At 43.0% G+C, this 27,081-nt stretch overlaps 1 protein-coding gene across 4 annotated transcripts in view; it reads left to right on the top strand.

The window, feature by feature from the left end:
• The first annotated feature begins 5,291 nt into the window (after positions 1-5,291).
• The window catches only part of LOC144610978 (tight junction protein 1-like), an 86,847-nt gene continuing 65,057 nt past the window's right edge, over positions 5,292-27,081 (top strand). For 2 of the 4 annotated variants that reach the window (XM_078430033.1, XM_078430029.1), the window contains exon 1: positions 5,292-5,636. In XM_078430033.1, coding sequence (XP_078286159.1) covers positions 5,604-5,636 — 33 coding nt within the window. In that variant the 5' untranslated portion in view covers positions 5,292-5,603. Of the gene's footprint in view, positions 5,637-6,033; positions 6,151-27,081 lie in introns of those variants that run through there. The other 2 variants (XM_078430031.1, XM_078430032.1) reach the window with 2 other exon arrangements.

Genomic DNA, 27,081 nt, shown 5'->3' with positions numbered 1-27,081 from the left:
CCTCTGCTTCCTAATGATCAAAAATCTGGGGCGCACTACAGCAGGCTAATTTTGGATTCCTCTTGGGATTTTCCGATTGTTGAAAATTTAATGAGATCGGGAAGTGTGTCCTTGGCCTTCCAGTCCCTGTTCTTTGAGTTGATTGATGTGCTGAGCAGTGCACACAGTATTTTGCAGATTAGGCAGGAATGTAGCAGTAATTTCAGCAATGTGTGAACTATATCTCCCAGCCCCTGGGATGCAAGGCTGCATAAAACAGACACTCCACAGTCATGACTGCTCTCCTCACCCACACACATGCAAACGCATACACATGTGCAGAGGTGCACACATACACATATGAATATGTATTGATACACTCAGACGGGCACACACACAAAACCGTGTATATCCAGGCAGACTGACGTACACATGAGATGAGAGTGGATGTAGGAAGGAATTGCAGATGCTGGCTTAAACCAAAGATACCGGTACAGAACTTTCTATCATTTTATGGGCTCAGTACAATTTCATACAAACTCCTCCACGTATATGAAACAAATTTGCAGTGTAACATGATTATGAAATCATTTATCATGTCAATAATTCATCTGCGATTCTTTAGCAAAAGTGTTTGTGTTTGTGTTTATCATAAAGATAGTTGCAGTGATATGCAGAGTTATTAATAGTTACCATGGTGTCAGCAATTCCCCACCCCATGGAAACTCAACCACAACTGATCTACTACAGGCTTTCTCTGTTGTTTCTCTGAAAATCCTTCTGTCAGTGTCACAGGAAGGTTGTAACAATGGAGCTTATTCATGCTTCCTGATAGAGGACAATTGAAGAGTTTCCTGGTCGGTGAAACGGCTGCTGTACAAGTGGAACTGTAATTTTGTCTGATGTACTGAGAGACCCAGAGCTTTACTGAATCCAGCGAAGATGAATTGGAAATTGAACTCAATATGCCAGAAATAGAAAATACTAGACTAAACCTCTCCTGCATTGGTGCAGCACCCTCTCCTCCCCCTCCCCCACCTCCCTCCTTCCCCTCAGTTCTCCCACTCCATTGTGGAAGTCCCTTTGCCACGCGGTTTTCAATTCTAGATTCTCATGGACGTTGAACAACATAAAAAAACAGAATCAAGCAAACGTGGAAGGTTTGTGAAGATACCAAAAGCTCAGCTTTGCAGAAAGTTTCGAAGAGTTTACAGAGTGCATAGGAAAATTAAGAAGAACAAGCAGGGCAAAGAGAATGCATTAAAACATTTTTAGGTAAAATCTTGAAATATTCTATAAACTAATGAAGGAAAAGACAGTTTGGAAGTAAGAGTGGTTCCTTTTAGAGACCATAAGAACTAAGAGCTTGAGAAGACCATTAAGTCTCTTGTTCCTGCTCCAACATTCAGTAACTCAACCTTGTTCTTTTACCCAGAGTCATTTTCCTGCACAAAGCTCATATCTCCTGATTCCCTTAACATCTTAAAATTTTTCAATCTCTGTCTTGAAAATGCTCCACAAGAGTTTGGAGCAGAGAATTTCAAACATTCATTATCCTTTGGGGGAAAAAAAAATTCTTATCCCTGTTCTGAATGTCTGACCTCTTAAAGCTGTTACCCCTAGATCTAGGTACCCCAGCAAGGGGAAATTTTAACACCACATTTCTCTGTAAGCACCTGAAGAGTTTTCTATGCTTCAGTGAGATAATTTCTTATTCTTCAAAACTCCATAGAGTGGAGGCCCGTCTGCCTACGCTCTCCTCATACAACTAATCTGTATCCCAGTAATCAATCTGGCAAACCTCTGTGGTCCTCTCCCTATCTAAATATATATATTTTTAGTTGTGGAGAGCTCTCCTGTATAAAAAGCCGACAAATGGTTTCTCCAGAGTTCTGTATAAATAAAGTAACACATCTCTAAATTAAATTAAATTCTCTTCAACAAAGGTCAACCTATTGCTTGCCTTCCTAATTACCTATTGTACCTGCACATTAAATTTCAGTGAATTATATACAAAGACAGCCAGGTCTTTCTGAACATTAACATCTATCAATCTCTAGCCAGTACAAAATATTTTAACCTTGCATGTTTCCTACCAAAGTGGGTGGCTTCACATTCCCCACATTTGTCCTCCTCACTATAACTGCTCATTTAGTTTGTCCAGTTTTCTTGATTGTTCTTACTCTCCTTATGTGTTCTTCTACTTTCCCAAGTTACCATTACTGTTTGGGGTCTATGTACAAATCCCACCATTTGTTTCTGCTTCCTACAGTTCCCTGACTTCACTCAAAATAATTTTCTCTCCTTAATTTTCAGAAGTTAATCCAATTCCTCCACTGCAATTTTTTGCAACTAGTTCCACAAATCAACATCTATTTAGAAGTTTAACTTCTTGCAGGAAAAATGAATACTGATTGTTTAATTTTATGCAAAACATCAGTTACAAATGAGGTTTGGCTTATGGATCTCTGAGAGTGGAAAGCAGGAAACCACAGGAAGTTGTATCTGAAACACTTGTGGTTACAGAATTTCCGGCCAAATTTCCTACTGTAACCGATATTGGGCGTCTAGTGTGAGGCTCTTGGTCTTACCATTGTGTAATTTGTTCTTTTATTTTTCTTCTGTCTTGCTGGATTTTAATTAATCTCCTCAGCTGGTAGCATTTAGCAGTGTACTGCAGATAAAAGGCAGCATTGCAGGAGCCGGCTAAACAGCAGAGGCAGCACTGCAGCAGGAGTAGTGGTCATATAGCACATTATTGGCAGCACCATCGCAGCAGATGCACTGCAGGGGGAACAACATTGCTGCAGAGGCAGTTCAGGGACAATGTTGTCATAGCCAAGCCATGGGCAGTGGTGCAGGAGGAGGGGCAGGGTGGTGCTCTGGCTGCAGAAGCACTGCTGCAGCAGAAACTGCAGCATTATAGCAACTCACGTTGGTCCATTGAGGAAGAGTATTTGTAAATCAAGGCTTCTTATCTTGCAAAACATGTATGTTTTGGAGAAAGCTGTGATCCCTGATCTTTGTTATTCTTCGGTGATTGGATTACTTATAGCAAGGCACTGGAAAATACTACCAATGCTGCCTCCAAGTTCACTGGGAGGATTTGTGAACAAACATCAGCTTTCTCTCCTACTTCAACCTCTGCAGCATTGAGGTTCTAGTCACTCCCAGTTGGGAATGTTAGACAGGCCATGTTGTTTGTATGTTTAACATCAGGTACCAAGACAGACCCAATATTCCCAGCACCCTTGTAAGAGACTTTTATTTGTTGAACAGAAGAACAAATTCAAGGAAGTGATCTCTGGGGAAAAAAACAAAAACATCACAACTAACTCCAGGAATGTCTACAATTGCTCAAAGTGGAGTATGGTTTTGAGAAACTTATAGCCATGCATTAGGAGTGCACAGAAATCCTGCTTCAACAACAGGAGCACTCCACCTCACAAACTGTCAGCCTATCCGTCAGCTTCATATCTGACAAAAATAAACAGTGGACTCAACCATCTTCGGCCCCATTTGACGAAGAACTATGGGTCTTATATTGGCTTCATTAGCTATCTCAGAACCCATTACAGAAACAAGTTATTCTCAATCTTGAGATACTGTGTAACAATAACAAAGAACAGGAACTGTGCCCACACCAGCATTCCATGTGATCATGGGTTATCTTTCAACAGTACCACTTTCACACATACACCTATAGTTGTTTTCATAATATCCAAAAATCTGTGAATCAATATTTTAAATATATTTAGTGATTGAACCTTGGATGCCGAAGTCCCAACAGTGAAGACTATCTGGGTGAAGACATTTCTTCCTAGCTCTGTTACAATGATTAGTACTATATCTTGAGTCAGTTCTAGAAATCCCAGTCAGGGGAAATACTATCCCAACAACTCTTAGGTACGACTAATATTGTTTCCTGTTTCTGTCATGGGGGCAAGCGTTTTTGTTTAAGGCTACAGCAGGAACAACATCCGAGCTCAGTCCACTATTGCAACTGCTGAGCGAAGTAGACAGCAGCATATACCTTTGTCAATCCTGCAGTTAGACTGTCACCAAAATGAAGTGGTCAATGTCCCATAAAACTCATGAAATTGAGATTAGCAGTTTACAGTTTAGTTTCTTGTCACGTGTATCGAGGTACAGTGAAGAGCTTTTATTGAGTGCTATGCAGTCAACGGCAAGACAATACACGATAACAATCGTACCGTTTACCGTGTATAGATACATGATAAGGGAATAATGGTATCACTGGAGTAACTCAGCGGGTCAGGCAGCATCTCTGGAGAGAAGGAATGGGTGACATTTCGGGTCGAGAGTGAATAATGTTTTGTGCACGGTAAAGCCAGCAAAGTCCAATCAAGGATAGTCTGAGGGTCACCAAAGAGGTAGATAGTAGTTCAGCACTGCTCTCCGGTTGTGATAGAATGATTCAGTTGTCTGATAACAGCTGCGAAGAAACTGTTCCTGAATCCGGAGGAGTGGAAGATTTAGATTATGCGTTGACAGGAAGCTCTTTTCCAGGGAGAGTCACTCAACCTAACTTAGATCCACAAATAAATAAACCACTGGAGGTACTCAGCCACCGTCCGTGAAGGTGGATACTGGTTCACTGTGTGGGAGGAGGTAGGCGAGCACTGGCTCACTGTGCGTGTGTGAGGGAGGGGGGAGGAGGGCACTGGCTCAGCGTGTGTGAGGGAGGGATAGGAGGGCACTGGCTCAGTGTGTGTGTGTGTGAGAATGAGTGTGTGAGTGTGTGAGAGAGTGTGTGAGAGAGTGAGTGAGAGAGTGAGTGAGAGAGTGAGTGAGAGAGTGAGTGAGAGAGTGAGTGAGAGAGTGAGTGAGAGAGTGAGTGAGAGAGTGAGTGAGAGAGTGAGTGAGTGAGAGAGTGAGTGAGAGAGTGAGTGAGAGAGTGAGTGAGAGAGTGAGTGAGAGAGTGAGTGAGAGAGTGAGTGAGAGAGTGAGTGAGAGAGTGAGTGAGAGAGTGAGTGAGAGAGTGAGTGAGAGGGTTGACTCTTGCCTCTGTGTGAGTGGACAATAAGTGTGTGCAGGTCCCTGCATGGACTGAGTGTGGAGATCAGGCAGGGGTAGATATAGCGCTGGGGGGGCGGGCTGACCTGCGGACCGCAGCATGATAGGTGGAGGCAGGCGGGGAGGGCGGCACCTTGGCGCCAGAGGAGGTTGCAGATTGGATGGTGGAGGGCGCCTGTCGACCAGCCTGGGCGCCGGCGGCACCGGGTTGGCCTGTTGTCCTGTCACTCACCGTGGTCGCTAGGAGCCGGGCTGGTCCGGGGCCCTGTTGTTGTGCGCCGCCGTGACCTGGGAGTCGCCGCCGGGACCGGGCTCGCAGTGACCGGGGAGCCGCCGCTGGGGCCGGGGCAGCGGGTTCACAGTGACCGGGGAGCCGCCGCTGGGGCCGGGGCAGCGGGCTCGCAGTGACCGGGGAGCCGCCGCTGGGGCCGGGGCAGCGGGCTCGCAGTGACCGGGGAGCCGCAGCGGACGCGTAACCGGCGCCGACAGTCCCTCGCCCGTCTGGGATGCTCGGCCGGAGCCTGTGAGGAGCGGCGGAACCAGGCCGGGGTTTCTGCTTCAACTTCAGCCCCAACTAACAAAACAAGATGTCCGCCCGAGCGGCCGGAGCAGCGGGCAAGGTCGGGGCCTGGGGCGGGGAGCAGCGGGGCCTGGGGCGGGGAGCGGGGACCAGCGGGCAAGGTCGGGGCCTGGGGCGAGCAAGGTCCTGGGTTGGGGATTGGAGAACGAGGTGGCAGACACAGCGCCAACCATCTGTGGGTCTGGCAAGTTTGGGGTGAGCGCGGGGTATAGGAGTGAACCCGGGAGTGTGTGTGTTGGATGAACCCGGGAGTGTGTGTGTTGGATGAACCCGGGAGTGTGTGTGTTGGATGAACCCGGGAGTGTGTGTGAGGCGTCCGGTCGAATGGGCAGTACCCCGCTGGCTGCGGTTACGATAACATTGTAGTTACAAAGTTTAACTTCGCAGCCCACATCACTTTATTGGATCTTCCTGGTGTTTTTTTTTGTGCTCGGTATTTGAAAGAGGCGGCGTTGCCGCACACGAGTGAGATTGGAAGTAATTTCAGTGCGATGATGTATCTTTATGGTATGCCTTCGAAACCAGAGAAAGGGTGCGATGAATAATTCTGTTGCGTAAGTATCTCATCACCATGAAACTAAAAATCAGATTGATAAAAACACTTGCGAAGTGACGCAGATAAAGTGGAGTAGAAGTGAGTTATATGGTTTCATGGCGGTGTTTAATCGCCGGCCCTGTATTCTTTGAGTCTCTTGAATTGTTGTGGTAAGTGACAGAATTGAATTTGTCTTATTTAATGGAGCAAGTAAATCCTCAGATGTTGCACGGAAGAGGTGTTTTACTATGTTTGTTGGTTGTACTACTGGTTGAAGATGGTGGGTACCTTGAGCAACAGCGGGCGCTCATTTACCCGAAAGTGGTGTGAGGGCTTGGTTTTAAACAAGGGTCTCCCGAGGTGAAAGAGGATGTCTGGTCATTTACAACCTATGTTGGTTTACTATTTTTACCAAGACCACGAGGGAGAACACTAGTCAATATTTCGTTGAACAAGGAAGACATATGACTATTTTAGATTTCGGTAAAGATTAACATTTTTAATCATTGGTCTTTTTTCGACAACTAGCTTCCAAACAGTCGCAAAACTTTCTGATTCAAATGTCATGATCCAGGAGTGAAGTATTGGAGATTTGAAATCTGGTTGCTTGGTTTCTTATTGGATTTTTAAAAATCTTTATCTAGTTTGAGGCAGAATCAGTAATGAAGAACGATGGACTCCAAAAGGATAATCAAAATACACCCTAAAATATTGACCCAAGTGCAATTGCATCTTAGAAATATTTGAACTAAAATATGAACTATAAATAAGTAGGAACGAATTGAAGGTCAGATCACTGATAATTTCTTTGTACTTCTGAGTATGTAACATGAGCATGAATATGATTCTGCTGATTTGAGAGCTATTGTCTGTGGGGATTTAGGAGTAATTTTGAGTGGAGCCAGTCCCAACCTCGAAATTATGGTGGGGAGAGTAGGGATGTACCTGGGTGTTTCAGCAGTTAAATGAGAAGTTGTTTGTGTGAGGCAGATTTGCCCTATCTTGCTTATAGGAATGTGTGTTTTTTACTGCGCTTATTTTTAGATTAGTTACTTTGTTTTAAACAACCAGGGTCTTGAACAGACCTTATTTTACGAACCAATGCATTAATGAATCATTCTCTTAGTGATAAACTGGATGACGAGTTGATACAGAATTAGTGTTGACATTGCAATGCAATAATACAGCTCAGTAATGTACTGTTTTGTTCCTGTGCTGATGTCAATCTGAAGTGTGTGAGCCAGAATCAACAAAGTAGTTTGTTTTTAGTGGCGGTGTGATTGGGGAGTGAACCTTGTTTTAATGATTTTTAGATTCCTGTATGTGGAGGTGAATGTCTTGATTCAATGCAGTGACTTGTACACTGGGTTTCTGGGAAACTATTCTCGATTGCCAAGATTTTGTTGAAGCTTTTAGTGCTTGCCTGATTGTACTTGGAATACTGTTTATGGCAGGACTGAGAGCTTTCAGTTAGTGTGAATGTGACTAAATTCTGTAAAGCTGTGTGGGTTGGAAATTCCTTTGTGCAAACATTTGAATACTGTGCAGTCACAGCCCAGTTAGAATTGTTGCAACTCTTGGGGTAGTTTCCTGGAATTGTTAACAATACATTGCACTTGAGTGAAAATTTACATGCTGCCATTTATGTAAAAAAAAATCCTGTATCTAAACAAGATTGGATGTGTAAATAAAATGACCATCTTGCATAATGCTGACTAAGGAATAGAGTACAAGGCCTGGAGGGTGGGGTTCACAAAAGGTCAGAGTGAGAGGAGTGGATTGTTTGCTTATGGAGGAGATTGGAGAAGGAAAAACAACAATTTAAATGGAGGGGCAGGAATTTTATCGTTTGCAAACTCGGGATCAAGTCAAGTTTATTTGTCACACACATACACGATGTGCAGTGAAATGAAAGTGGCAAAGCCTGCGGATTGTGCACAAAAAAGAATTACAGTTACAGCATATAAATAAAGTTAATATAGAGCAGACAAAATTTAGTCCCTGGAGTTATAAAAGTTAACAGTCCTGATGGCCTGTGGGAAGAAACTTCGTCTCATCCTCTCCGTTTTCACAGCGTGACAGCGGAGGCGTTTGCCTGACCGTAGCATCTGGAACAGACCGTTGCTGGGGTGGCAGGGGTCCCTCATAATCTTGCTTGCTCTGGATCTGCACCTCCTGATGTATAGGTCCTGCAGGGGGGCGAGTGTAGTTTCCATGGTGCGTTCTACCGAACGCACTACTCTCTGCAGGGCCATCTTGTCCTGGGCAGAGCTGTTCCCAAACCAGACTGTGATGTTGCCGGACAGGATGCTCTCTACACCCCCAAAGTAGAAGCAATGAAGGATCCTCAGAGACACTGAATTTCCTCAGCTGCCTAAGGTGGTAAAGGCGCTGCTTTGCCTTACCCACCAGTGCGGCAATGTGCGTTGCCCATGTCAGATCCTCTGTGATGTGGACTCCCAAGTATTTAAAACTGCTCACCCTATCCACAGTAGACCCATTTATCTCCAATGGCGTGTACGTCCTTGGATGTTGGATGGTGTTGATCTCCAACGGTAGAATCTAGGATGACCTAGGTGCCTTGTCCTTCACTGCCATGAGTGAAATTGGTAACAAGCTCACTGCTGACTTTGGTTTCGTCCTTATCAGCAATATTTTGATGTAAAAAGCCGTTTATCATTGGAATTAGGGAACCTTTAATTGGGAAATTTAAAGCTGAAGTTCTGCTGCAGTTATAATCACTGAAGATGACCCTTTGTTGTTCATCGACTCTAGTACGGTTATATTTTGCTTGAACCATCTGCAGTTGTAGAACATGATTGTTAAATTTTGACGGGTGTGCATGTCCAGAATTGTGGCAGGTGATCTGTCAGAAATCTAAACAGTATGTTGTGCATTTGCTGACTTCACATTACGGCAGTTATTCAATTTTAAGTCAAGTCAAGTCAATTTTATTTGTATAGCACATTTAAAAACAACCCACGTTGACCAAAGTGCTGTACATCTGATTAGGTACTAAGGAAAAAAATGACAGCACGCAAACATAACAGCACATACAAAACAGTTCACAGCGCCTCCTCAATGAGCCTCAAACGCTAGGGAGTAGAAATAGGTTTTGAGCCTGGACTTAAAGGAGTCGATGGAGGGGGCAGTTCTGATGGGGAGATGGATGTTGTTCCACAGTCTAGGAGCTGCAACCGCAAAAGCGCGGTCACCCCTGAGCTTAAGCCTAGACCGCGGGATAGTGAGTAGCCCCAAGTCGGCCGACCTGAGGGACCTGGAGTTAGATAGGTGGGTTAGAAGATTTTTGATGTGGGGGGGGGGGGGGGAGGGGGAATGTCCATTTAGGATAAATTATTTGTAGAGTAAGCTTGGTGGCAAATTATTCCCCGAAAGAGGATGTTTGGGTGCTGAAATTAAATTCTACTTCAGTACTAAACTGTGAAAGATACCAATTTCCAGATTGGATTTATTGCTGCCATTCGTGTTCAACGGATCTCAAGGACAAAAAGCATTTGTGGACAATGATATTCTTGTGTATTAAATCTTGCAAATGTATTAAGTTTGCAACCTAAAGTGTCTCAGTTTATTTGTTCATCAGGGTTCCATTTCAAAATTTAATTTCTTGCGTCTGGGGGAGTCCAGAACAAGGGGCCGCAGTTTAAGAGTATGGGGTATGCCATTTAGAACTGAGATGAGGAAAAACTTTTTCAGTCAGAGAGTTGTGAATCTGTGGAATTCTCTGCCTCAGAAGGCAGTGGAGGCCAATTCTCTGAATGCATTAAAGAGAGAGCTAGATAGAGCTCTTAAGGACAGCGGAGTCAGGGGGTATGGGGAGAAGGCAGGAACGGGGTACTGATTGAGAATGATCAGCCATGATCACATTGAATGGCGGTGCTAGCTCGAAGGGCCGAATGGCCTCCTCCTGCACCTATTGTCTATTGTCTCATCATTTTCTCAGAATTAAACTTGAATATGTACATTTGGTTCCAGAATAACTTTTACAGATATATGCAAGCATTTTATGTTCAACTTCTTATCTTTTCAACCATATAATAAAATGAAATTTGTATGTTCTGTCAGATCTGAGGAAGAAATGTTCATGGTATGAATTGGATGGACTTGTGATGTAATCAGTAGTAACGTTTGAAGAAATTGAAATTGCGTTCCTTGGTTGTGAATATGACACTCGTTTAAATGCAAGTCAGCTTTGGGGTGCATTCTGACGAGGGGCAATTATCCCAATTATTTATCCTAAATTATCTTAACCTGTAGGTATTTTTAAACCATGTGCATCTGTTATTTTTGCGGTCTGTGTACAATATTTAGTGATCTGTGCATTCTCCAAAATAATCACAGCTTTGGAGGCGAGAGATAATGGGGGAGAGTTTCATCTTAGTTACAATGCTGAAACTGTTGACAATCTGTGTGTATGTAGCATGTGATGTGTTCTATATATTATAGCATATTAATGGCCCCATATGTTCCTGTCTTTGTTGGCTACGTTGAACATTTGTTCCAAAGTATCCTGGCATCACTACTCTTTCCTGAATTCCCTACCTTCCATGATCTTTATGTAATTATAGAAAAGAAATATTAACTGAAGACTCTCCCATCTCTGGGTCCACACACATTTAATGACACTGGAGCATTAATTATTCTCTTCCCTCATTGCCCTTTTGCTCGTAATATACATTGAATATAGCATTGGCAGCTAAGGCAAAGAATGTAGAAACAAAGAACTGCAGATGGTGGTTTATACAAAAGGTAGACACAAAGTGCTTGAGTATCTCTGGTCATGCAACATCTCTGAAGAAAAAGGTTAGATGACGTTTTGAGTCGGGACCCGACATCAGGACTCGTGCAATTCCTTTTCCTCCACAGTCGCTATTTGATCCATCGAGTTCCTCCAGTGTTTTATTTTTGTGAGAGCTTTATTTAACTCTGATTCTGAAATTGCATGAACCATTAAGTGTTATTTCTCTCCCAAGGTTCTGGAGTTTATAGCTCAGCCAAAACCACCCCTCAGAATAACGTGTTCCTTTGGGTCAACCATTGATGCAAAGAGGAATAAAAAATAGTTGAGAAACTTGATTACCCCATTTCCAAGGACTTCATTGTCCCATTCCTGGTGCTTATGACAATTAAACACTTTTGACACTTGAACTTTAAGAGGACTTTGAGTTTTACTCTTGGTGGCTTGTGCCAGAACTGGAAATGTTGAAGTTGTAGTTCAGAAAATTGGGCCAAGTTATAAAGTGAACTATTGGTGGGTCTGTCTGGAATGTGGAGAATAATAATTAGATCAGTTGTATCTCTGGCACAGCGTGGATGCATTTTTGTATGTGCATCACCTACTATGAATTCATTTTAGATGTTTATTAGAATGGTGTCTACAACACTCCAAACTAATGTTCCTGAAACGGTTTCTGTATTTATATTTCCTACCTTGATGCCAATCCTATCTGCTTGCACATTATCTGTATCCCTCGGTTCCCTGCTTAAAAGATGGTCTGGTATATCAAGACACGAGGAGCTGCAGATGCTGGTTTAAAAAAAAGACGCAAAGTGCTGGAGTAACTGGTCAGGCCACATCTCTGGATACCATGAACAAGAGATGTTTCGGGCTGAGTTCCTTCAGTCTGAAGAAGAGATGCTGCTTGACCTGAGTTATTCCAGCACTTTGTGTCCTTTTGAGCAGAAATGGTTATCTGTATTTGAATGCGAGGCTGAGTACTTGAAGGTTGTTTGATCCAGAGCAGTATTGTACACTGGTCTGGTCATTGCCTTGCATGCTCTCTACATCATTGGTACTGGATGGTGATCAGACACTAGAAGCCATGACAAAATGGTTCTCTCAGCCTTAGCAGGTGAGAGAAAATCCAGCTGGTCCAATTGGGACATTCTGATCTGTTTGAATCATGCGTTTAGCCACTAGATAAACTTGAGTACTTAAATTGACTTTTGAAGAATGAATCGAGCGGAAATGCTGATAAAAATCTGAATAAAATAGATAGTGTTAGAACAGAAATAGCATTTCAGACCACCACATAAATATCGACCATCTTGCCTATCTATGCTAATTTCCCAATCCTGCATTAATTCCATATCCTGCGTGCCTTGCTCATTCAAGTACCTATCCAGGTGCATCTTCAATGTCTTGTTGTTGCCTCTTCCACCTCTGGCAGCTCATTTCAGATTTTTGTGTGAAAAAATATACCCCTCATATCACCTTTAAACCCTCCCTCTCGCCTCAACCTATGCCTTTTTAGTTTTAGACACCATGTTCTATGAAATGGACAGTGCTATCTGCTTTCACTAGCCTATCTAAACATAGCACAAAAAGTAAGGAAATTTGTGTTTGGTAGATTATTTATTTGTTGTAACAATGCTTCTTGGCAATAAATCTTATACCGTTGGAAAGCCTGTTTATTTCCCTTTTAAATTGTGCCACATTTGTCAGGAACATGCATTTGTGGGATGAGCAGCAGAGCTGAGTATGTAGGTTGCGCCCATGAAAAATCAGCCAAATCTTCTCTGCCAATGCCAAACAGCTTATTCTGCCATTGACTCTTGTTCGGTGTTGTTTGGTGGATTGGATGATTGAAGTCTGAAGAAACAAGACATATTGGTAATTTAACAATTTATTCATTTAATAAACAGGAGCCTCAGTAGCGTGTGGAAGAACCATACACAGCCACAACAGCCTGGCACCTCCTCCTCATGCTGGTCACCAGCCTGGTCACACATTGTTGTGGGATGGCATCCCATTCTTCAACCAGCATTTGTCGCAAGTCAGCCAACGTGGTTGTGTTGGTCACTCTGGCACGAACAGCACGCCCAAGCTGATCCCACAAGCGTTCAATGGGGTTGAGGTCAGGACTGCTGGCAGGCCATTCCATCCTCTCCACTCCCAAATTCTGGAGGTAGTCTCTGAGAAACCCTGCTCTGTGGGGGCGAGCATTGTCATCTTGGAGGATAGAGTTCGGTCCCAGACTGTGGAGATATGGGATTGCCACTGGTTACAAAATCTCATCTCGATATCTCTCTGCATTCAGATTGCCTCCAATGATGACAAGCCTCGTTTTTCCAGTGAGGGAGATGCCGCCCCACACCATCACACTGCCTCCACCAAAAGATGTTACTCTATCGGTGCAGCAATCTCCGCGTCTTCTCCACACTTTGACCCTATGATCCAACTGCCGTAGGCAGAATCTGGACTCATCGCTGAACATAACGTTCCTCCACATGTTCAGGTTCCAGTGCACGTGTTGCCGACACCAGCGCAAACGGGCCTGACGGTGAAGGGCAGTCATGGCAGGCCTCCTGGCAGCCCTATGAGACCGGAGATTGGCTGCGTGCAGTCTGTTCCGAATTGTCTGGGCAGAGAGCCGTCGGCCATATCGTCCTGCAAACCTTGACTGCAAATCTGTAGAAGACAGCCTACGGTTCCTAAGTGCTGACAGGGTGAGGAAACGGTCTTCTTTGGGTGTCGTCTTCTTGGGACGCCCACTTCGCGGCCTGTCTCTGACATCCCCCATTATATGGAAATTGGCCTTCACTTTGGAGATGGTACTAGGGCTCACTCCAAATAATGCCGCAACTTGGTTTTGCGGAACACCAGCTTGAAGTTGCCCTATCGCACGGGCCCTATCCAGATCAGTCAAACGTGGCATGCCGATTCTTGGAGCAGACACCTACTGACCACTGTAGCAGGGCCCATGCTCACAGATGCTGCCAATCAGGTGCCAATCAGGCACCTGATTGTCAGCACCTGGTGGTACCAGAAGCTCAAAACAAGAGTCAATAGCAAAAGCAGAATAAGCTGTTTGGCATTGGCAGAGAAGATTTGGCAAATTTTTCATGGGCGCAACCCATATACTCAGCTCTGCAGCTCATCCCACAAATGCATGTTTTATTGCCAAGAAGCATTGTTACAACAAAGAAATAATCTACCAAACACAAATTTCCTTACTTTTTGTGCTATGTTTATATGTCTAATAATTTTCTATCCCTCTCATGATGTCTCCTGTGCTCCAGTGAAAAAATTTAGCTCTTAAAATTGGTTGGTTGATTTTACAATGCAACCAAATGTCTCTTTGGGAGAACGCTGTTACTTTTCAACCTGTATAATATTGGTTTATTTACTCTGGCATATAACCAACATGAGGATCTGGTGCAGATGTATAAAGTCTACTTTTCCACTTTAACAACGTAATATCTAATAAATAGCGGTCAAAAATTTAGTTAAAGATATTACTGCATTTTGTTTGTGTAGGTTTGTACACTGGGAAATATCCATTTATCTTTTTAGACTTTGACTGTTTAGACTATTGCTAAAGGCAGTCATCTTGGTTTAACACCATTAACTGTTCAATTTGAGAATTTCAAACAAAATATTCGTGTCATATACCTTTTCCTGCGGTTTTTAATTGTTTAAGTTGCATGAGAAAGATGCACTCTAACTTTCTTTTGCAGCTACATTAATGCAGCACCTGCTTTATGGGAATAAGGCAACACAAGCTTGAAGCTGCACAGCCAACAATGCATTGAAACATGAAAACATAAGCTTATGAGCTTTCTCTTTGTGATCAATGCAAATTGAGCGTGCAGTTGTGTTGTTTCTGTTAGTTCTATTAACATTTAAATTTAATTTCTTGATGTTAAAAGGGTAATGTTGCTGAAGAGTTTCTCTCTGGTTCTGCATGTGGTCAATTTGACAAGGAATTGCTTAGCCATCTCTGCCTGTGCCGTGGGTGCCTTGTGGTAAAATGTAGTTGAGACTGACATGCTTGGGAATTAGGCATGGACCAAATGGCCAATTTGCAGCATTTCGCGACAGAAGCAGTATTTTTTGTGATGGCAATTGCATCCCTTTTTGGACTTATTTCAATTCATCCTTTTGGATTTTCATTTGCAGGAATTATTAAAATGGAGTTTATCAAGCAACGGTTTTAGTGCGAGTAAAAGAGTCACTGGGAGGCATTGTCAAGTTGAGCTCTTTGCCATTTGCACAAGTACGGCGAGCTGCAGGTACAGTGGCAGCATCACAGGCATGTAGACAAAGGACAGGACATAATATTACAAAATATGGGCAATTTGTACTATGTTTTTTCCTCTCAATGGCCGGGGAACTGTTTCTGTGACTTTGCTCATTGTTGATGCTGGGAAATTGGATATTAAACAGACAACATCAAACCATCCTGTAAGAATGATCAGTAGCTTTCTTCTCTGCTGCAATGACTGCTGGACGATGACTATAGGCAGTTTATACCTGGAATTGCCAGTTTCTTGTCACTTGGTGTTGAATTAATAGCAGTTTGGTGCCGGGGCTGCACATTGGTGTGAGCTAAAGTGAGTTGCCCAATCTCTCGAACCTCTGCAGCCAACAAAGGAAACATTTTATTCTGTTGTGCAAAAGAAAATGCTGAGAATGCTCAGTGGGCTTGTTGGCATTTAAACGATGAAAGACTGGTTGTAATGTTTGGATGTCTAACCATTAATCAAAATGACCAGAAGGCTGCGATTGAACTAATTGCCACTTAGTCCTCTAATAAATTTTAATATGTACGGAAAAAAAAGCATCAATTTGTGTAATTGTCACCCAACAAAGGATTGTGGTTTATTTCTCAGAATTGGTGCCCATCAACAGTATAGACTGCCAGTTTGTACTGGACAAAGCAGTCGGCACCTGTAAAGAATTTGTTTTCTGACTTCTATAATTGCACTGGAATTCAAATCCATTTTCAGCACCATTTTGATGGGAAATGAATTAGACTTGAGTTCAGTGGTATTTATGTCAAATGAAAATGAATTGGGTGTAACTTGGAAACACAGACTGGGTCTGAACCAGCTTGTGAATAAGTACAACTAAATTACCACCTTAGACAAAGGCTTACTCGAAGCAACCAATAATCAGGATTGGGACCTAAAAACTGATTCAAAATACAACCCTGTACGGTTATACTTGTCAGCTTTTTAATGGCATGTAAAAATCAAAGTGCATATTTATAGTTCCTGCCTGCCCGTATCAAATTGATGAGTGTTAGATCAAAGCATCCCATAATTCTACTTGTTTTTAGTGAGCAAATATACATTGGTTACAAGTGTAACAATCTCGTTAAAAATGAGAACTCGTGAATGCTGAAATTTATATGCTTTAGTCTTTTTCCTTTGGTGAATATTAGCTTGTCAACGAGATATTGTTGGTTCAAAACTCCTGATTACCAATTCTTCAATTCATGGATGTGGTTTATTGCTGGACTTCTTAACCACTTTAGTTTATTGGACATAATTGCATAAAATGTGAGTTTCAGTAGGTACTACACTTACTCTGTATTGTACTCTGCTCATTTATTGTAGACTATATTCTCCGCCCCCTACCAAAAATTCAAATGCCTGAATATGTATGATTGAACAACAAAGAAAGATTAGACTTTTGTAAATGGTTCTGGTCTTGCAGGCTGAGGGTTTGTTCCTCATCCATACCTGCATTATTCTGTTATGAAGAACAATGGTTAAGCTAAAAAAAACCTAAAACCTCAAGGAATCTACGTCACTGAAGACTACATGCAATAATAATAATAATAATAATAATAATGCATTACATTTATATAGTGCTTTTCATATACTCAAAGACGCTTTACAGGGATTTAGAGAACATAGGGAAGTGAATAAATAGATAAATAAGTAAACGAACAGAGAAAGGAGACAGAAGGTGAGGTGACCTTCAGTGGTTGAAGGCAGTACTGAACAGGTGAGACTTCAGTGATGTTTTGAATGTGGTGAGTGTGGAGGAGTCTCTGACGGTTTGGGGTAGTGTGGGAGCAGCGATGGAGAAAGCCCTGTCCCCCCAGGATCTGAGTTTGGTCCGGATGTGGGGGGATAGGAGATTGGCAGCAGCAGAGCGGAGGGTGCAGGTGGGAGTGTGCCTGTGGAGGAGGTCGGTCAGGTAGGATGGGGCCAGGTTATGGAGGGCTTTGTAGGTCATGAGGAGGATTTTGTACTGGATTCTCTGGGGGATGGGGAGCCAGTGGAGTTTGTAAAGGACGGGGGTGATATGGTCACGGATCGGGGTGTGGGTGAGTAGACGGCACCAAGAAGCACCAAGAAGCAATCAGACTGTCATCTAATCGTGAAATTCACATTGTTTTGTAAGATATGCAGTTCATTGGGTGGTATGTTTTTCACATTCAGTATTTGAAATTCTTTCTTATAATTGGAAATATTGCTGTGGTTTATACATTTCAATTTGAACTGTTTATCTATAATTACACTGACTGAATACTAGTTTGTTTTGGAGATTGTGTCTACTATACAGTGAATGAATAGGTTTACTAGAGTGTAAATTTGATTACGTGAGCCTGACCAGACTAGAGAGCATAAAAATAGAAAAGGAGTAGGCCACTCGGTCCCTACAGGCTGATTTGCCACAGTCCTCATCACTTCTGTACCAGTTCTACACAAATCTCAATCCCCTGACCCGTCCAAAATTTATCTATGTCCGTTTAAATTGTCTTGAATAATCTAGCTTTCACAACCCCATGGATTAGAGTATTACAAAGATTAATTACCTCAAATTGCAGGAGGCTGAGGGGTTATCATGGAGGGTTTTTTTAAATTGTGAGGGGATTAGAGTGAATCAGTATTTCCCAGGATAAGAGAATTGAGAACGAGAAATCATATGTTCCAGACGAGAGGCAATAGGAACCTGAGAGTGGAGGGTATAAAATGAGCTGCCAGAAGAAGTAGTTGAGGCAGGTATATTAACAACCTTTAAAAAACATTTGGACAAGTAAGTGGTTACGAGAGGTTTAGAAGGATATGGACAGGGATGGCATTGGGACTAATTTGGATTGGACAAACAGTAACAAAAGTAAAAAGCTGAGTTAATTCTGATCCTGAGATTGGCTAATCATTGCTGATTTGTACAGAACAGTTTGTGCATCTTATTACTTTGTGGGTAATTGGTGTAAAAGGTTATTCATTAGAATCTGGAAGACCTCTCTTTGCATTGGCTGATGTTTAAAATTGGAATTAGGTTAGCCAATGAAGCACAAAGATTTTATAATCAAGTGAATAGATGATGACCCCCCCCTCATAGTTTCACAACAGTTTGATAAAATAGAGCCAAATTGACCACGGATAATTAATTTGACACAAGGGTGGCAGAGTGGGCAAAATATATGGCTGAACAGAATGACACTAATCTGCCATGCAGTATTGAGTCATCCAAATTCCACCCCCTAATCAATGTTAGATTTAATTATAACAAATGTTTATCATTAGTGACTGACAAGTGGCCAGTAATGCAGCAGGCAGTGTTATACTCTTAAATTAACATTATCTTGAAAGCTAGTTCAGTCTACACTTTGCTATCTGCCTCCAGGTGATTTTGGGAGTGTCCTCCAACCCACCTCTAATTACACTTGAGGATTAATCTAAGTGGGAACTTTTATCTTTTTCTGGGAACTTACAATACAAAACAATATATCTTTATTGTCATTTTACAGGGGTACAACGAGATTGGGAATGCGCCTTCCATACGATGCAATAAATTAATTAGCTAATCAGTGTAAACTTCTGTACATTTATAATTTTAGGATGAAGTGCATCATTAACAACAAGGCAAAGAGTATCATGCTGAATTGCTGAATTTTCACGTTCAACATGGTCTTCGTTCATGTCAAAAAATCTTCAAGTAATGCAAAAGTTGGTTCATCCCTCATCTAACCAATTTTTAGTACTCTGCAGCCTTTGGTTCCTAAGTCCTTTAAAAAAAATTAATGCTATTTTGTTATTAAAATAAGTTTTTTTTGGTGATGAAATCACCGTGTGGTAGTTTCCAGTCAAGTATATTCCTCTGAACTTTCCATATGTCAAAGATCTCAATCTGTTTTCTTGCATCTGTGAAGGTTCTTGTATTAATCACTGATGTAACTTGGGGGTTGGCGGTGGAAACGCTGTACATGATCTTGGCGGTAATCTTCCAGGTGACATGATACTTGGCTGCCTCTGATATCAGATCAAGAGGTCCTTCCTATAAAGCTCTCCTTCCCACTACTGAAACTTCAGGTGCACCATCTTAATTTTCTTTGTATCTTGATTGTCGACCGATCGATGTAGCAGCACACTGTCACAGAACAGAGCCGTTATTCGTTTGTTTCTCTGAGTATCAGACTTTGGAAATATTACCTCATTGAATGATACTTTCCTGATTTGCTAAACAGTTGAGGTTTCAGTGTAGATGTCCTATTTAAAAAAAAATGTTTGTGAATTATGGAGAATTGCAGTAAAGAACAGGGGCATGGAAAGCAGCTGCGTGCAAGTTGTTTCCCTCCATTGTTGTAGCTTTCCACTTTTAATAGCAATGCACAGAGACTATGGTGCCAGCAACAGGATTGTTCTTGGGACTTTATGCGAATTACTCCAACCCCATTCTGCGGCTGCTGAACATTTCAACATATCTGTATTGATTATGCAAGTTTGGAGTTTAGTCATTGGCAGCTGGTGGGAGTTGCTGAATCTGAGAAATATTGTTACTATTTACGGGTGACCTCACTTTACATACAACAAAAATAGGTTTTGTACGGTGTTCATTTTGGCAAGAGGACTTTATGAAAATTGCATAGTCAGCAGATCCTAGATTATTTTGTTGATCTAATCCTCTGTCTTAACTGTTTTGCATTCCAATTACACTTGTTCGTCAGTGATCATCCTACATAATGAAATGCTTGTTTAATTAATCAATTTCATTGGTGTCTGATTAACAGTCTGAGGAATGCTTTCTCTCACAACTCCATATGTTTTAAGATAGTTACGAATAAGGGTAGGTCTGGTCCTAGGGGGATGTTACTAAATTGGGGTCCACATTTGACATGTGGGAGTTGGTTGAAATCCAGCTGATCAGAGCTAGTTGCAATGTTCCAGTAAGAAGGACATGGAATGCAAGATAAGGGAACCTTGGATGACCAATGAGGTTGATCAAAAAGAGAAATGAAGTGTATGTAAGGTTTAAAAAAAAAAGGAAATCAGTCAGGGCCTTTGAGGAATATAAAGCAAATAGTAAAGAATTCAAGTGGACAATTAGGATAGACAAAGGGGCCGTGAGATTTAATTGATAAATCGTATTAAACAGCATTCCAAGGCTTTTTATATGAACATTAAAAATGAGGATAATGGGGAGAAGGATGGATAAAGGAGGGAATTTATGCTTGGCATAGGATGGGGGGGGGGGGAGGTACTAAATGAGTACTTTGCATCAAGGAGAAGACATGCATTTTCTCTAGCCACAGGTGAGATCCCAGAGGACTAGAGAATAGCCAACGTTGTTTCTTGAAGAAGGGAAGTAGAGATAATCCTGCAAATGATAGGTTGGTGATCCCCGCGTCAGAGGTAGGGAGGCCATTGGAAAGACTACTTCAGGATAAGATCTACTCTCATTTGGAAGAGAATGGGCTAATTAGGTACAGCTGGCATGACTCTGTGCACAGCAGGTCATGTCTTACAAACTTGATCGAGTTTTCCGAGGTGACGACAAAGATGATTGATGGGAGTAGGGTGGCGGATGATGTCTACAGGAATTTAGGTAGCCATTCATGGTAGACTGCTGCAGAAACTTAAAATTCATGGGATCCATGGTGACTTGGTCATTTGGATTCAAAGCTGGTTTACTTGTAGAAGACAAAGGGTTGTGATGGAAGGCTGTAATTTTGACTGGAGGTCTGTGGTCATTGTAATTTTACTGGGACCTTTGTTTATGATGTATATATATGACATTGATGTAAATGTGGATAGGTTGGTTAGTAAACTTGCAGGCGATACCAAAATTGGTGAACTTGTGCACAGTCATGTTTACAACGGGATATAGATCAGCTGCAGAAATGGATGAAAAAATGGCTCTAGTTTAATCATAAGTGAGGAAGATTGATTTGTGGGCCATAGAGAGTGGCAACACAAGTGGGCAGAGTGTTAATTAAGGCATATGGTTTGCTTGCCTTCATTGGTCAGGGCATTGAGTGATTGAGTGTAAGAGTCAGGAAGTCAGGCTACATTTGGCCTATTGTATGCCCTTCTGATTGCTCCATTATAGAAAGCAAATAGAGGCTTTGGAGAGGGTGTAGAAGAGGTTTCCCAGAATGCTACCTGGATTACCTAGGACGGGAGGTTGGCGAGGAGACCTGATGGAAATATATATAAAATGATGAGAAGCATAAATAAGGTAGACAGTTAGAACCTGTTTACCTAGGTTGGAAATATCAAATACTTGAGAGCACAGCTTTAAGGTAGAGGAGCAAAGTTTAAACCAGATGTACGGGGTTAGTTTTTTTACACAGAGGGTGGTGAATGCCTGGAACGCATTGCCTGGGCTGGTGACGGACGCCGGTGTGTTAGTTGTATTTAAGAGACTTTTGGATGGACACATGGTACGCAGGGAATGGGGGGGGGGGATATGGATTATGTTGAGGCAGATAAGACTTGGTCTTGGCATCATGTTCAGCACAGACATTGTGGGCTGAAGGGTCTGTTCCTGTGCTGAGCTGTTTTATGTGCAGGTCTGGATGTGGTGGATGTTTTGGGTGGTGGTGGAGGCAGATACAATAATGCCGTTTTATAACATAACAGAACTTTATTGTCATTCGGTATAAATACCGAACGAAATTTCAGCAGTCACAAGACACAGCAAAAAAGAAAAGAACACAGGACACACGACCCCAACACAAACATCCATCACAGTGACTCCAAACACCCCCCCACTGTGATGGAAGGCAACAAAACTTCCACTCTCTTCCCCCCGCACCAACGGACAGGCAGCTCGACCCCCTACCGAGGCAAACGACACGCACAGCCCCCGCAAGGGGATGGAAGGCCCCGCGGCCGAGCCGCCCCGGGCACCGAAATGTCCCGCGGCCGCACCGGGCGATGTTAAGTCCAGCGGCCGAGCCGCGCCGGGCGATGGAAGGCCCCGCGGCCGAGCCGCACCGGGCACTGAAACGTGTCGCGGCCGAGCCGCACCGGGCACTGAAACGTCCCGCGGCCGAGCCGTGCCGGCGATGTTAAGTCCCGCGGCCGAGCCGCACCGGGCGATGGAAGGCCCCGCGACCGAGCCGCACCGAGCGCTGAACCGTCCCGCGGCCGTACCGGGCGATGGAAGGCCCCGCGGCCGAGCCGCGCCGGCAATGTTAAGTCCAGCGGCCGGGCCGAGCCGCGCCGGGCGATGTAAGGCCCCGCGGCCGATGGAAGGTCCCGCGGCCGAGCTATGCCCCGGGGAAGAGACCTAATAAAAGAAAGGTTTCCCCCACCCCCACCCCCACACATACACAGCCAAAAACAGAAACAAAAACCATCCCAACACCGACACAAACAAAAAAAAGACAAACAGACTGCCAGAGAGCCGCAGCCGTTAGGCTTTTGAATAACTGGAGGAATATGGATAATTTGCTAGCAGAGGAGATTAGTTTAACTTGGTGACATTGTGGGCTGAAGGGCCTCTTTTAGTGTTGTGCTGTTTAATGTTCTTAGTTTAAGATGGCTGTGAAGCACTTTTAATAGCTTGCTCTGGGATACATTAGTAAAAACTGTTTATGTCCTTACAATATACAAGAAGACTTCTTCGATACGATAATCACCTTTGGAGCAATCGTATTCCCTCCCTTATTCCCCAGTAACTATTGACTCTTGCATGCCAGTCAACTTTCCAACCATCTACCCTTGGAGAAATTTACAACTGCTGATTAACTTTCCAACTCTCATCTTCTTGGGATGCCAGAGGAAGCCAGAGCACCCAATAACAATAACGGCAGCAAGCAAGGTCGAAATAGATGCCAGGGTGGTGGGACTGTTCTGATCGGCAGCGATGGCTGTATTCAGGTTTATTGCCAGAACTATTTTCAAATGATTGATGTCTCTTCAGTTTGAAATTAGTATTCAACTCTTTCTCTTCCTCACCTGGCAATGATGCTTTTTGCAAAGCAATGGTGGCATTGTTAACTGAACAATAGCAATTCATTCAGTCAGTGGAGCTTAATAAATCTGTTAAGTGTAGAAGGCATTGCTGTTGAGTCTGGTATTTGTGCCAGTAACAGGAATGCAGACTGACTTTTTGCCACTTAGTCCTTTTATTTACCTGCGTCTGAGACATTTGCTGGGCCATTACAGAGGGCATCACCACATCAATACGAGCCTGGCATGTACACAGGTCAAACCAGGTAACAATAGCAAATAATCTTCCCAAAAACATCCTGCTTTTTGGCCTGTTTTCTTCTTTCTCGTTTGACGATACCAATGTCAAGCAGGATCCATTTACTCAGGTGAGGGTGCATACTTATTACTCCTGCTTTAAGAACTATTGTAATGGGTGATGCAAACTGTATAATGTCTCTGACAGATTCTAGTGGGCATAATTTGTGGCATCCGCTATCCATGAGTTAGATCATCGATAGCTCCTTAACCTTGGCTTAATTATCATTGAGGTGAATGGTGCAGAAATATAACATATGAGTAGCTTGGCAAAGACTTGTGCAGTCCATTTGGTGAAGCTGCTGCCTCACAGCTCCAGTGACTTTACTAATCTACACACTGGGGGAAATTAACCTACCAAATAGCAAATCTCTGGTACATGGAAGGAAACCAGAGCATCCAGCGGAAAGTTATTTGGTAACCGAGAGAACGTGCAAGTTCAACACAAATATGGGGAAAGAGTAAATGCAATTAGATTGGAGTTACTGTAAATGATGCTTGATGGACTTGGGCTGATGGGCCTGTTTCTGTGCTGTAGCTATCTCTCCGACTTTGAAGAATGCTTATTCCATGACTACAATCTGCTGCCTTCTATCTGCACCTCTGCAAAATTTGCGGTATCTGATTGCATTTTAATGCTGCCACTTTGCTATTTTATCTGGATCCAAACTGACACATTCTTATTTGTCTTGGATATTTTGGATCGTGGGCCTTCAGTATTCCTTGCTTAAAAATAAAAATGTATCTGGTGTCTCCCTATTTTGCCAGTCTTGGATAAATGTTCAGAGTTTGGCAAACAACAAGATGCAGACAAGGCACCTTTCAAATTCCCTTTATACAATTTCCTTTATTCTCTCCAGCTTCCGAACGCCCAACTTATGTAGGCCCGTACATATGAATGAGCTTCTGGGACACTGGTGGGATGAATTTGCTGGCAGCCGCGGGGATGCTGCATGCATCTTCTACGTGTGGGAGTTCAGTTGGAGGCCACATTTCCCATATGAACTGTTTGGGTTACGAACTGTGACCTCACGGACATGCCAAATCTTGTCAGACCCCAAAGAAAGTAACTATGCTGACGTGCTTGCTTGGTCACTGCATCGTAAATGGAGAAACACTCGCGTTGTGTAGGGTGAGGTGAGTCAGGTCCAGAGCTGCTTTGGGAACAGTAGCATTTGCTCTCAGCTTTTCAAGTCTGGAAGGCGTTGGGGAGGATGGCAGGATCCCCTTTGTTTCAACCACACCTGCTGCCCCCCTTCCTGGACTGCCAGGCTTCCTTGCTTTGTTAGTACTGACAGCTAGAGCCGGCAGCATCGGGCCTAATAAAGATTGGGAGTTCCGAGAGTTCCTTTGAAATAGTGATCATTGACAGGAATCTCAGCACTGAAACTAATGACTTAGTGCTGGAATGGCTTGATAAGGAGAAATGGTCGTAATCAGCCGTTTTAAGAGAAACATCACTTAACATGTCGCCTCTCTCCGCCATTTTCATGGGCTGTACATAAAACACAAATTTAATGAATCCATTAGTTTTGTCCGCTTTTGTTAACCATCATTGAATAAGGGAAACGAGCAGCAGATAAATCTGTGAATGACATACTTGACATTTCAGTATCTATAGGTATAGAACAGAATCAAGGAAATAATGAACTTGCATACAATCTATGTCACCCTGACCTGTTGCGCGGTCCTGTAGACATTTACAGGCTGCCATTTGTGTCTCGTAGTTGGTCTATTTGACCTATTTTTGGTTTTAGAGTCAGCCATACCGCACAGAAATGGGCCCATCGGCCCAACTTGCCAGTGCCAACCAAGATGCCCCATCTATGCTAGTCTCACCTGGCCCATATATTCCTCTAAACCTTTCCTATTCACGTATTCATGCACCTGTCCAAATGTCTTTTAAATGTTGTTATAAATTGCCCCATGGAACACAATTTGAATATAAATTTATTTGAACTTGAGGATGTCTCTCCCAATGCTCCTTGGCTCATCAGCAGGATGATGAAAATTTAAAACCATACTTATTGGTTACCTTTTTATTTTATTCCAACAGGATATTTTGAGAACGCTGGTAGAGTGGACAGAATACTGAACCTGTGAAGTAGTGCTTTTGAAAACCGATAGGCAGGGTGAGAGCCAAATTAAAGGAAACTCTGGAGAATACCCTGTCGGGTTCTTCATAACTCGTTCTTGATAAAGTAATGCAATTCTGCCCAGAGAAAAAAATATGCTATCTGCCTGTTACTGATAGTGCTCTGGAAGCACAGTGGAAACATTGTTTGATCATTTCTGTTTAAATAGAACTGTAAATGTTCTGCAGGGATCTGTTTCTTCCAAATTAGATAAAATGTCTGCTGTATGAATAACATGTACTGGTAATGTAATATTACTGAGGTCAGAGAGAGAATTTGATACAGATCCACAAACTGATATAAAATTGAAGGCTAAGTTTTCAGTCATTCAATGAGATCATGGCTGACCTTTAACCTAGCTGTTTCGTGCATTTGTTGCACACTTGTCAATAACTTTTTTACCAAAAACCACCAAACTCTGATTTAAAATTATCAATTGACCTAATGTTTCCAGAAGCAAGTTCCAAGCTTTTATAACTCTTTGCGTTTACTCCACATCTGAAAAGCCTGGCTCTAATTTTGAGGCAATGAATCAAGCAGTTATATAGCTTAGCCGTAGCCCATCGGCTGAGCTTGTCCCTTCACCCGATGTTCCAAGACAACACACTGTAGTTGCTGGAATTTGGAGCAACAAAGAATGTGCCGGAGGAACTCAGCAGGCCAGGCAGCATCTGTGCAGGAAAAGGGACAATGGATGCTTTGGGTCAAGAAGCCACATCAGGACGGGATGGGAACTTAGATCTATACGAGAAGCAGACCACTGCAACCCGCTTCTGCATTCCCATCCCTGGGAGGCATTGATGGCCGAGCTGTCAAAGGCATTTGGAACTGTTTTCAATGTTTTGATAGGACAATCTACATTTTTTTTAACCTGAGCCAATTAACCTACAAACCTGTATGTCTTTGGAGTGTGGGAGGAAACCGGAGCATCTGGAAGAAAACCCACGCGGTCACAGGGAGAACGTATAAACTCTGTACAGATAGCACCCATAGTCAAGATTGAACCTGGGTCTCTGGCACTGTGAGGCAGCAACTCTACTGCTGCGTGGGCATGCCATCGTGCAGGTCGCCGATTTCCTGAGAGTTTGTATATGCAAATTAATTTATGGTGTGGAAACCAAGAAAGCCGCATCATTGAAGACCAGAGCAGGAGTAGACCTCTGCCATTCTGTAAGATAATGGCTGACATTTTCCCTTGGCACAGTTTTTCTGCATTAACCCAATATCTCCATTCTCTTTGTATCCCAAGCTCTACCAGTCTCCAATGACTGAGGCTCTACAGCCTTACTGAGCAGAGAATGTTGAGATTTCACTTTCCCTCCTGAAAGCAGACCAAGTAAAACTGCATGTGTAGGAAGGAACTGCAGATGCTGGTTTAAACCGAAGATGGACACAAAATGCCGGAGTAAGTTCCAAACACCCAAGCTGCGGGATAGCTCATCCCTGCATCTTCCTTGTCAGGACTGGTGAGAAATTTGTACGTTACAATAGATGGCTGAATATTGTGTGTTTCTTGGCTGTTGTTGCCCTCCTACGTGAAGTAGCTTCCTGTGGAGAAATTAGGAAATGCTTGGGGG

The sequence above is a fragment of the Rhinoraja longicauda genome, chromosome 38 (assembly GCF_053455715.1).
Source record: "Rhinoraja longicauda isolate Sanriku21f chromosome 38, sRhiLon1.1, whole genome shotgun sequence".
NCBI lineage: Eukaryota > Metazoa > Chordata > Chondrichthyes > Rajiformes > Arhynchobatidae > Rhinoraja > Rhinoraja longicauda.
The sequence above is the reverse complement of the archived record's forward strand: the minus strand, read 5'-3'. Positions and strand labels throughout refer to the sequence as shown.